The 12,108-nt window shown below is 40.9% G+C and overlaps 1 protein-coding gene across 2 annotated transcripts; it reads right to left on the bottom strand.

The window, feature by feature from the left end:
- Positions 1 to 380: 380 nt before the first annotated feature.
- mcoln2 (mucolipin TRP cation channel 2) lies at positions 381 to 11,901 on the bottom strand. 2 transcript variants are annotated; one of them, XM_015970596.3, is made up of 13 exons: positions 11,744 to 11,901; positions 11,062 to 11,215; positions 10,130 to 10,303; positions 9,105 to 9,261; positions 8,790 to 8,868; positions 8,616 to 8,712; positions 8,433 to 8,532; positions 8,095 to 8,207; positions 7,706 to 7,855; positions 5,725 to 5,826; positions 5,499 to 5,621; positions 3,071 to 3,277; positions 381 to 746 (listed from the first exon to the last, which is right to left on the bottom strand). In XM_015970596.3, the coding sequence occupies exons 1-13, from the start codon at positions 11,785 to 11,787 to the stop codon at positions 570 to 572; spliced, it is 1,677 nt and encodes a 558-aa protein (XP_015826082.1). In that variant the 5' UTR covers positions 11,788 to 11,901; the 3' UTR covers positions 381 to 569. The 2 variants fall into 2 exon arrangements, with proteins under 2 accessions (XP_015826082.1, XP_054608296.1); XM_054752321.2 differs by having other exon boundaries at positions 3,179 to 3,277.
- Between the last annotated feature and the right edge of the window lie 207 nt (positions 11,902 to 12,108).

Raw genomic sequence — 12,108 nt, 5'->3', positions numbered from 1 at the left:
TCTTTTCTGCTAAATCTGCTTGAGATTTATGGCACCAAGAATCCCCTGAAGCACATTCTTTCAACACGAGTGCAAACAAACAGATCAAGGACTCAAACTCATGGATGACTGGCAGTTTCTTTCAAATATTCTCCTTTTCCTTAACAATTAAGTGGAACTGTTAGCCACTAAATCAAAGGCTTTCAATAACAGAAAATGTACTAAAAATGAGGGATCTAAGGGCAACTGTGGAAAAGATGGATAAGTTATTTAGCAATTTATTGCACAAACAATCATAACTTAGACAATGTTCCCAGACTGGAATGACTCAACCAAACATCCCTTAGCCCTCCACGAGTCTGCACCTCTGAAGAATATCAAACATCATAATAAGTAAGCTTAAGACAATCTTCTTAGAGGGAGCATAACAAGTCTGTGTCGGTGTGTTCAGATCTGAAGAAAAATAGAATCCATTGTTTTTCTTCTGTCTAGAAGTTCAGGGGGCTACCACAACCCAAACACATCTTGTTACAGGAACGTCAAAAGCTTGTGACTTGTGTGAATCTGAGCACCTCAGTAAAGATGGACAACTACTGCAGCATCTTAACATCGATGTGAGCGCCGTCGTACCGTCTGCAGTAGCAGCAGTAGCACATAGAGTCTCTGAGCTCAACATCTGTGTGGCCGTTGTCTGTAACAGGGAAGTCTTTATGCTCTTGGAGGAATTTCTGCAGGTCTGTCAGTGGGAACCCATCCCTCTGGTAGTTCTGTAGGCATGAAGGCATTACACATTTTAAAAATCTTAGAGCTAAATCCATCAGGTGAGATAAAAAAAATTCAATATCTGTGTTAAAAATAGGACTTGTTCAACGCTAATGACTAACCAGTCATTTGATAACATTATCATTTTTTAAGCCTTTAAACAAAGTTAAGTTCAAACCAGATCATGGGCTTTAATTACATCGGTAATTTCCCCTACAACCCAGGTTTTGTTTAATTTTACTATTCATGTTTTAAGTTTACCGCCATAAATCATGAATGAGAAAAGAAACTGCACAGTTTTCCATTTACTTTGTTTCGAGTGGTCAGAAAGTTTCTTCTGACCACTTCTATTGATTTCTCCAAAACTTAGTTACAGCTATTAAAGCTGGGGTACACATTTTAGAATTTTAAAATAACTTCAGAAATGCTTAAATGTGACTGACCCTGTTCTATGATTTAAAGTAGGTCATCTTTCATAATGTATACTTCCTTTAAGTCCCTCCTCCTCCACCGCATTGGCCATGTTCAAGATGAGCCAGTTCTGCGCAGATTAGATCACTGGTGATCAGCACGCAGTGCATGCTGGTTAGATTTGTGTCTGACTTAACGCCAACTTGCTCGGACGTCATGCCTCAACCTGCCTTTAAACTTTAAGCTAACTGTGGAAGAGAAGGGAGGGGAACAAATATGGATTTATCATTTGTGTATTGGAGCCAAGTGATTAGCGCAGCATCCAACTTTACACCGGATGTGTAAGTGGTTTTTCTTTTTTTTTTTTTGTCCCCCGTGTCTTGTCTTGCTGTGAAGTAAACAGAATTGATGTCCGAATGCCGGTGACAAGCCTTACAGATTTACTCTCAGGTGGAGCATCAAAGCGTCTGCTTTTAATGTCACGCCTGATACTTAAAATTTTATTGTTATTGTTTTTGAATGCTTTTTAATTCCGACCAGACATGGAGTCAGAGGTGAAAGAGAAAGGAAAAGACAAAAGGTGGGGGTGGGGGGTTCCACAAAAATAAACAACAATGAGCAAGAGTCTGCTTCTAGACCTGCAGAAACAGAAGAAAAAAACACAAAAACAAAAAAAAAAAAGGGACACAACAACAATTCAACAAGATCAACCATTACCGGTTCCCAGAGTTCGACCCCTTCTACTGGGGTGCTGATGAGCAGGCTCCCTAGCCCAACGCTGAGCACGGCAACCCACCACCCCAGACCCCAACCGGACGGCTGGATCTCCCTCCTAGCCTCCAGCCCCAGGAAGCCAAGCGACAACAGAGGTGTGCTAAGACCCCTAGTGTCCCTCCGCCTGCTCCAAAATGGTGTTAGTGAGTGTTGATGAGGTGTATTCCATGGCTGTGGTGAGCGGGCAGTGGTGGCATCGTCTGGCCTATGCCAGCTGATGCCACCACACCACCCCACTTGCACCCACAGCCCTCAGTGTCTAAAAGCAGTTTAAAATTGGAAGTGGGCACCAGCACTTGGGATGAGGCTGAGAAATCCCCCTGCCAAGTGCCGTTGGATGTGCTCACTCCCAAGGCCCTAAGTGTGTGTTTGCGTGGAATGTCGTTGGTGGAAGTGTTTAAGGTGCAGATAAAATTGGGGGGCAGGTTGCCACAGGAATGCGGAAATGGGGTCCATACCCGCACTCCCTGATGTGTCCACCCCCCAAGGTCCTATGTGCATGTTTGTGTGATGAAGAGAGGGAGCAGGAGGAGAGAAATGTGTGGGGATGGGGAGGAATGGCTGGTTGGGCCCTCCAGGGAGCCAGCTCCCCCACCGGATGTGTAAGTGTTGCATAACATTTGCTAAACAGCCTGCAGCAATTAGCTGCCATTATAATGGATGGGTATGTTTCCATCAGGAGCGATGAATTATGTTTTGGAAAAATCCCAGAAGCATAGTGACCCATTACTTATGCTCTCAGTCTGTTTTTGTACATACTACCTTTCCCCGATTGATTCAAAACCAGACAGGAAGTCAAACAAAAGCAGTTAACCACATCCACATCCAGAATCTTTCAAAATAAAAGTTATACAGATTTCCAGTTATAGAAAATATAACTTGTCTGCTACAAGGCTATTTGTGTGATGATGATTAGGTGTGGTTTTCAGCTCCTTTAAGAAATGGGAGCAGGGGTGGGAGCTATAGCCTGTCAATTTTCTAAATCTCCTCTCCTTGAGGACATCACGCTATGGTCCCCAGCTTTAAGGGTTTCTCTGGAAAGGCTTTGAGCCACTTACTTTCTGAATCTTTAGTTGTCTCTTTGCAAGACCCAGACAACAAACTGCACTTAATACCCCATTCCAATTTCATTTATGAGAGTTACCTTAATGGTCTCGTAGGAGTCAGTGATGAGGGCGATGAAGAGTGATAGCACCATGTAGATGAAGAGAGAGATGAAGGAGTAGAGGTAAGCCCGACTGAAGAGCCATACCAAAGTGTTGGTGTCCTTCAGCTGGGCAAAGGTGGTGAACATGTCATCTCCATTCAGCAAAGAGAAGAGACATTCTGCAACCCGACTCAGGCCCTCAAACTAAAAAGAAGAAGAAGAAGAAAATATCATTTCTATAGCGCCGCTCAAGATAAAAATTACAAGGCGCTTCACAAAAACAAAATGTAAAAATATAAAGAAGCATTTAGAAAATGTTTAAAAATATATTTAAAATGAGCAAAAATAGGCAATTGATTTTAAAAAAATGTTAGAGTGAATAGGAAAGAGGGAAATCAGTGGATCCTGAGGAAGGTGGAATAGGTGGGGAGAGCAGAATAAAGAGAGAGTGGTGAAGAAGGTCATACAAAAAGAAACAGGAGGAACATGTTAATCCTTTTATATTTTCACCTTTCACCCCAAACAAACCTTTTCTGAAGTATTTGGATGGAACCTTTTAGCTATTCGTGTACCTTATGATAGAAACCATGTTCTGCTAGAAATAACATGACAAGCCATTTAAAATCAACATCTCCCTGTGATGCTAGGGACCCAGGGCACAGCATTGAAAGCCAGGTTTTAGCACATTTTCTGTTTATTTCTTCGGTAAATACTATGAGGATCTTGGAAAGTCTAACAGTGCACAGCAGGGGACTCCCGGGACACTACACTGTAAACTTCCCGTTTGCATTGATATTTGTTACTCCAACTAAACAGAAGTGAAACAGCTGCTAGCATGTACACACAGCTGGTCACAAAGCTTTGATTTTCCAAATGATTCAAACTAAGCCAACTTTGTGACGCCGAGGTCACAAAAGTCTAAACAATTTAATTTAGTGCTTAAAAAAAAAGACTTGTTTTAAAGCACATCTGCAGTCAGACTTCCGACAACCATTTATCCCATCGGACATAGTGACTCATTTCCCCTGATGGGAGTTGGTGTCAGAGGATCGCCCAGTCAAGCAGTCATAAATCTGATAGCTTTATATTGACAAAGTGCCAGGATACAGATAATGCAGTTTTGCATCTTATTGCTTTTTGCCTAAATTAGTTTTCAGACTGTAAAATTATGTGGTTTTTAATCTTGAATGCATCTAAATTACACCCATTACAAATGGATTAACTGAACAGCCAATCTGATAGAATTTTTCGTGGTTTCTAATCTGCTCATCACAGAACAGGATCAAGTCATCTCCCATTTCTCAAATTTTTCTCCCACTTTTGCCTAATTAACATCATTCTAATTTTATTAAGTCGAATGCTTAAATTAAGTTTTAAAAGTGTTTTAATGTTGGTGTGTGTGGCAACACTTCCTCAGACTCCGTGACTGAAGTCAGGGGGCTAATTAAAAGCATGTACTGACACCTGGTGGCTGAACTGAAGGAGTACAGCATCTTACAGACCGGTGAAGGTTTTCATTCATCCCTGATGTGGTTATAATGCTAGGTTAAAACAAAAAAAAATATTCTCCATCATGATTCTCATCTAAAAACCTTTAGGATGAGGGAGATGGGAGTTATCTGCGAGTTGGCACGCAACAATGGAGCGCTGATTACAATTTTTAAGATTTTTCTCTGATTTGAGAAATCTTTGGAAAATCACCAAAGTGTTTAATCCTCCCACTGTCTTTATGGGTGACCCTGCGAGGAAAGTAAACCACTGAGCAGGATTGATGATTTATCCCCTGAGATCCACGTGGCAGGGGTGATGTGGTGCTCACTCCTCACCCCTGCTACATGGACCTCACGGGATAAACCATCAACCCTGCTCAGTGGTCGACTTGCCTCACGGGGTCACACCCATTAGGACAGTGGGAGGGTTAACCGTTTTTAATTTAAGGTAGCATTATCTTAAAAGAAGGTGAAAGCTCGGTGGTCTGAAAACATGAGGCCATTTATGTAGTTTTCCTCATGGAGCGAACTGCAGAAGCAAGGACACAACGATTGCTGAAGTTTGTCTAAAATGAAGCGAGTTTCTGCAAAAACTCAAACACAACCGCTTTGATTAAAGTAATCAACCATGTGATTATTGGGATGATTGCTTCACAAACTTTGCAGAACATTCAGCGAGTTTTTAATTGTTCCTTACATAATGACTAGTGTGAGGGATTTCAGGGACATCAAAACAAAAAGAAAAAGCAGACATTTGGAGAAGGCGATCCTTTGGGGTCTCAGCATTTCTGCATGAACAAACACGATTAGTCACTTCACAGTTCCTCTGAAGGAAGTTTCCCCACACCTCTCAGCAAGACTCGGTGCACAAATTCAGACCAGCAACACTGAGTTTCAGAAAGCAGAAGTAGGCGAGACCCGAGGGTCTGAGTTACCTTCTCGTGGTATGGTCCCAGTACAATCCATCCACAGAATGTATAACCAAGGTAGATCATGCCAGCACAGCAGCAGAAACGCAGAACTTTAGGGAAAGCTGCTTTCAAGGTTAAAATCAGGACCTAAAAACACAAGCATTTGCCAATTTTAATAAAAGAAAGATGACAAAAGATGACTGAAAGCTCTAAAATATCTTCAGTTCCTCCATCAACAATTCAAGCTCACATTATATTTCTGGAAGTATCCCAGGTACCTGATCACACCGACCCAAACCAATAACGTAGATGTTCCCAGGAAGATGCTGCACACATCGTAACTTGTCAAACTCTACAAAAACCAAAAAGTATATATTTCACAAAGAACAATGCGAAAGTAGTGTCAGGAAAAATTACTTTATAATGAAATTCTAAAAGAAGTAAATGGCTTGTATTGATATAGCACTTTCTAAGGTTCTACAACCCCCCCCCAGGGTACTTTACAACACTGTCATTCACTCATGCACATGTGGGCGCAGTGGCTCAGGGGTTAGGAGTTATCCCTGTAAGCCAGGCTCCTGCAGTCGTCATGCTCTGGAGTCCTCTGACTCAGAAAGGTGCTATACAAGTGAAGGTCGTTTATCATTTTACACACATTCACACACTGATGGTAATGAGCTACATGTAGCCATAAGTGCCCTAGGGACAGTAAACGAATAGGAATAAAATCAAAACATAACATGTAATTTTTTTATGTGTTTACTCAGACTTTGGAGAAATGTTAAAGCATTTGGAATGGCATGGACCTTAAAGGTCTGGAACACTCTTTCAATCAGTACATTTGCAGTGGTCTCTAGGAGGAATGAATGCCTTTAATTTGTACTCGAGTAAAACGTCCCGGTGCACCATATTCAGGAACTAGAAGTAAGCCGCATCACAGCTAAACTACTGACAGCAGGTTTTGGAGTCTTATCTTCTATTTGGACATCTCACCTCACACTGAATAACACCAACTGACTTGCAATGCGGGTGTTTTATCTACACAAATAACCCTGGAGGAGTTCTGCCATGTGGTGGAGTTGTTAATGCCAATGGTCAGCTTTGTAGGGACGTTCTCTACCGTTTCCTGGACGCTGAAACAACAGCCTTCCCCGTCGTGAGTCAAGATGGGTGAGTCTATGTTAAGTGATGTAGATCTGACAAGACTTTTCAAATCCTGTGATAAATGACCCGTACTTGTACATCACCTTTCAGAGTCAGAGTACTCCAAAGTGATTTACATTACAGTGCATCATTCATCCATTCACACGCTGATGGAGATGAGCTACAATGTAGCCACAGCTGCCCTGGGGCTCACCGATAGAGGTAAGGCTGCCGAGCACAGACGCCACCGGTTCCTCCGACCACCACCAGCAGGCAAGGTGGGCTAAGTGTCTTGCCCAATGATGCAACAGCAGAATTCTCTGTCGGGAGCCGGAATCAAACCTGCACAACCTCCTGAGCCACCGATGATCCTACAAATCCTAGAGTTTCACTATTTATCTTCTATCAGAAGCTAATGCAGGAGATAGTCTCCTACACCTATTTTCATGTTCAGCCTGCATTAAAAACTCAGTGAGCGATTATAATCAGAAATGAGATTTTAAAATGGTTTTTAGTGTTCCACACCTTTAAAACTGCATTTGGATGATTTAAAATTTTTGGAACAATCCTAAATCCTTTACTACTAATTACCTGATAAACATTTATTTGAGATCATAGATTGTTGTTTCAAATTTGATGAAGACATCCAATTTTATTTTTTTAAACTAGGACCCAATTTAAGGAAACCTAGATGGCCAGCATCAGCTTTACAGAATGAGCGCCACAAGAAGGAACAACATTGGGTGGAAAGAGAGGTTAATGTGTCAGCAAGTTACATTGAAACATGTTTTTTTAACCAGATAATACATTGTAGACAAAAAGTTACCAGAGAGGGGTTTTTCAATCCATTTTACTGCAACTCACATGTAAAAAGTTACATATTTTCACAGAAGAATCATTTGCACACATGCTCGCTGGTTTGCATGTGAAACGGCCTTGAAATGTGCCGTTTCAGGTGAACACTGCAGCAAGAGTCTGCATGCATCGGTTGTTTTTTTTAATATATTTCTAATTACTTCTAACTAAAGAATTATTGCTCCATTCCTAGCATGGTCATATTTATTATGCATCTTAAATCAAAAAGTTACCTTTGACTGTATTTCCATCTTTAGTATGGAGCCAATTATCGCCAACACGTCGCTGATGATGACCAGCACATACCAGCCATTCAAGAACTCCTTCTGGTCGTCCTCACACACTTTACGATTAAAGTTCTCGTGAAAGAAAAGTGAGAATCTCTTAGAAAAGAGAAATAAAAAAAAACAGGACAACAATTCAAATTTTATCTGCTAAAGGATGTTTTAAATTGAATTACATTGAATTATGAAAATGCAGGACTTTATGCAAACTTTCAATGTAGGGAGGACCTGAGTAAATTACTTATAAAAAGGAAAAAGGGAAAAAACTGCTGAATATATGAAAAAAGCAGAAGTGTATTTGAATTTATGTCAAATTTTGTGCAGCATGAGTAGCTAACCTTGAGTAATCTAACAGCCAGGATGATGGAGCGAGTACACAGTGCAGCTGATGTGATGCAAACCAGGATGACAAAGCCATCAAACACCAGCAGATAGTGTGTGTTCTTCTCAGCTGAAACAAACCACAAAAAACGACTGCCTGAGGGAGTGAGTTTATCTCTCACACGACTCCCCAATGCTCTCTGCTGATACAAGTCTGAAAGGCAACGCCTCTCAGTCAGCAACACCGAGAAGGACAAGTCTTAACACTTGTGAGAAAAATTCTGCCTTTGTTATGTGCTACACGAGATAAAAAGTGAAATTTAGCGATCAAGTGAAACAAAAACATACACCTTACCTGTCCCTGAGATCTTCCAGTCTCGACACGCACTGCTTTCAAAATCTATGTCCAGGAATATTTTCACCAGCCCGCTGTGACACTGGTTATCGAATGTAATCTGAGGGTAAAAAGAGTTGAAAAAGATCAAAATTTGAATCTAGCTGAGAATTTATTTCCTCTTTTGGTCCCAGGATTTATTACCATGACATTGAAGGAGTAGCAGTCGGGTAGCTCCCGTGATCTAACGGTCTGCAGGTTGATTCCCTTCAGCTGGAATGTTATTTTGATGTCAACAAGCCTAAAAAATGTTTTAAAAATAAAGTAATGTATGTAAACAAGGAATTTTGTCAGCACAACACAGAAAACTGTAGATACCTGTAAAAGTCCAGATCAAAAAACGATGCATTCTGAGTTTTCCACTCTTTTGCTGTCTTTGGACCATTTGACATACAGACTACAAAAAGAAAAAAAAATAGGAGTTGGAAACAAGACCTTAAGATATTTTCTAACAAAAATAAGTTCATTGTGTAGTTGGGGAAAACATCCATGTCAGTTATTGTTTTTGCAATAATAAAATGTTGCAATATTTTAAGTTTGCAATAAAAGTTTAAAACATTTTTAATTACAAAGCTAAATGAAGCAATGACTATGGAGAATAGTTCATATAGGGAACATAAAAGTAAATGTCACCTGTCTCCAGCTGAGCGTCTATATCATAAGCCTTATCCGAAGGCTCCAAGTTCCCTCTCTTGTAGTATTCCTTACAGATGGTGATGAGCTTCGTCCTTCCATCTTCATCCTCCGCATAGCTGATCGGGCCCACGGAGAGCTGACCCAACCGGCTGTACTGTAAATAACAGAACTCAAGTGAGATTCATTCATCTTCATCCGCTTAATCCGGGGTTGGGTCGTGGGGACAGCAGCCTAAGCAGACAGGCCCAGACTTCCCTCTCGATGTGGAGGAGCAGCGGGTCTACTGAGCCCCTCCCGGATTATCGAGTTCCCACCCCATCTCTAAGGGAGAGCTCAGACACCCTGCGGAGAAAACTCATTTCAGCCACTTGCATCCGCGATCTCATTGTTTTGGTCACTACCCAAAACTCGTGACCGTAGGTGAGGGTTGGAACGTAGATCGACCGGTAAATGAAGAGCTTCATTCACCTTCCAGCTCAGCTCTCTTCACCACAGTGGCCCGGTACAACCCGCATCACTGCAGACGCAGCATCAATCTGCCTGTCAATCTCCAGCTCCATCTTTCCCTCAATTGTGAACAAGACTCCAATATACTTAAAGTTAGCTTAAGTTAATTTTTAAAATGTTTTTCTTTTCCTGCAGCAGACAGATCATCATAGAATGGTCAAAATGTGGATTGCTTAAGACATTTCTCAACTTTTCAAGTCATTTATGTAGCTCAGAACGTTTCAGTTCTGTTTTTTTTGTTATTCACTAAGCAAAATCGTCCCAGCTCATAAATAAAACCGTGGAAACTAATCAGTACCAGGGGATCATGCGAGACACCCGTATCATATTCCAGTGAAAGGAGTGACACCGACCTGAAAAAAGAACGGTCCTCCAGTCTGGACCCAAATACTCGGGACTTTGCTAATATGCTGCTTTTCACTCATCATGCCCGCATTTATATCAAGAAAATGATTATGCCCCAAATGTTGGCAGTAAATGTCGTTACCATCATAGGACTTCACATTGAGCGTTACCTGATCGATGACATGAAACAGGCTGTCATAGACAGCACGCTGAGTGTAAACAGAAATACTGAAGTCGTCCTCATCCACCCCACTGTAGTCCTTCAGGAAGAGGTTCTTCAGGGCCATGGTGTTTTCCTCCTTGTACGCAACCACCAGCTGGTTGCTGAGGCCGAACAATACAAGCTGTAAAGGATCAGGTGGATGTAAAACTTACAGAGACAGTACCTCTCCTCCCCCACCCCATCCAAAAGAGAAAAAAAAAACTTTCAGATGAAATGTTTGTTAAGAGCCACTAAATGTACTTGATGTGAAATATGAAGAGAAATTTAAGGTTCATCACATTCTTTTTGTAGCCAAGCAAAAAGCATAACTAGCCATGGAAGAAAATTCCACTCTACTCTGATAAGCTTTTACTGTTTTGCACGTATTTGTAGAATTTAAGACACAAGTGAAACGATGCTTTAGGTTTCCATATTAGAATTTAGGTATTTGCAAATGATGGGCAAAACCATTACATTTTGGCATCAATTTGGCTGAAGTATGTTGGAAAACCTTAATGTTGTGGTACATATGAGCAACAATAAATATGTCCATAAACAAAAGTAGGAAGCGCACCAACAGCAGCAGTAAACCTGATCTCCGAAGCCATATTTAGTCATTCCAGGTGCTGAAATGATGTGAAACTTTTTTTTTAGTGTTAACACCAAAACAGCTGAAATACTCATTTTCTGTTGTCAATTTAAATAAACTATTCAGGTTCAGGTCACACGGTCAAAGTTACAAGGAGTCACTGTGGACAGGCTAATTTCTTATTACAATAAATAACTAAAGTTATACACACACACACACACACACACACACACACACACATATATGTATAGGTAGTATTTTTTTTTTCAAACTGATGTTGCTATAATCTACAATGAGGCTGTTGCACATACTTGTGTGGTGATCATGACAATCTTCAGAATCTGAACTCCCATTTTCCAGGGTATATGTCGCCTGGTCCTGTACTTCTCACATGGACTCATGAAATAATACCTCAGGTCGTCTCTCAGGTTCTCCTCCTTGACTAGATCTTGACTCATGACAGAGCTGCAACACCAGACAGGAGCAGGGTGGATCAAGCTTGTGCAAAACTCAAAGGAAACATTTACATTGCAGCTTTGAATATTTTTTGGGACTGTGCAGAGGGCGTTGTAAATTTTAAGGGAGAAATGCAGAAGTGAAAATGTGGAAGAGAGATTAATTCTTAAGAAATGGTTCTGTTAGTAAAACTCCATGTATTAACAGACAGGGGCTGCAGTGAGTGTGCTTTTGGGTTCAAGTCCAAGGTTATTTAAGTGAGGCCCAGCTGTTTGTCTAACGGCCAATGCGAAAAATCTCATAAAGCCTTTTTCCATTTAAAGTGTATTTAAACAAGTTTTAGACTGGAGTCCAGACTTTAAGTGTTTAAAATGACTTTGGTTGTTGTGGCTTTGTAGAAGGTGATTAAAAATGTTCCTGTTTCTGATTCTGATCAAGCGTTTAAGCGGTAAACACATTAAATACCTTACTTCAGTCTGATTGAAAGCACACTCATACAAGTTTTTAACGCAGATAATATTCATGCAGAACACGTACCTCATAGAATTACTTCTATCCAGATACCGATTCAGTAACTCCATGATTGATTGTCCCCGTGAATCCTACCATTTACCCGGGCCTGGTTGTTAAAGGACCCCCGACACTCGACCAGACTCTGCGCAGCTGAGCTTTGAGTGGAAGCAGGCAGCGTCCAGGAAGCCAATCAGCAGGCGAGTTTCAGGCGCCGCTCAGGTGCGCAATCAGATGTGTTGTATGGAGTCATGAGAGTGCCAAAAATGAACGGTTTAAAAAAATATTATTGAATAAAAAAACAACTGACAAAAAATATATGCGAAATGACACTAGTAAATAAAAATAACTAAAACGCGCAATTATGAAAAAAGCTTAAGAAAAATAAATCC

The sequence above is a fragment of the Nothobranchius furzeri genome, chromosome 8, assembly GCF_043380555.1.
Source record: "Nothobranchius furzeri strain GRZ-AD chromosome 8, NfurGRZ-RIMD1, whole genome shotgun sequence".
Lineage (NCBI taxonomy): Eukaryota > Metazoa > Chordata > Actinopteri > Cyprinodontiformes > Nothobranchiidae > Nothobranchius > Nothobranchius furzeri.
This window is presented reverse-complemented; position numbering and strand designations above follow the sequence as displayed.

Excerpts from the sequence above, each read along its gene's own strand:
- mcoln2 (XM_015970596.3), bottom strand. The coding sequence starts at position 11,787 with ATGGAGTTACTGAATCGGTATCTGGATAGAAGTAATTCTATGAG. Across the intron at positions 8,713-8,789 it reads TTTGATCTGGACTTTTACAG|GCTTGTTGACATCAAAATAA; the intron begins GTATCTACAGTT and ends AACATTTTTTAG. Across the intron at positions 747-3,070 it reads ACTCCTACGAGACCATTAAG|AACTACCAGAGGGATGGGTT; the intron begins GTAACTCTCATA and ends TCATGCCTACAG.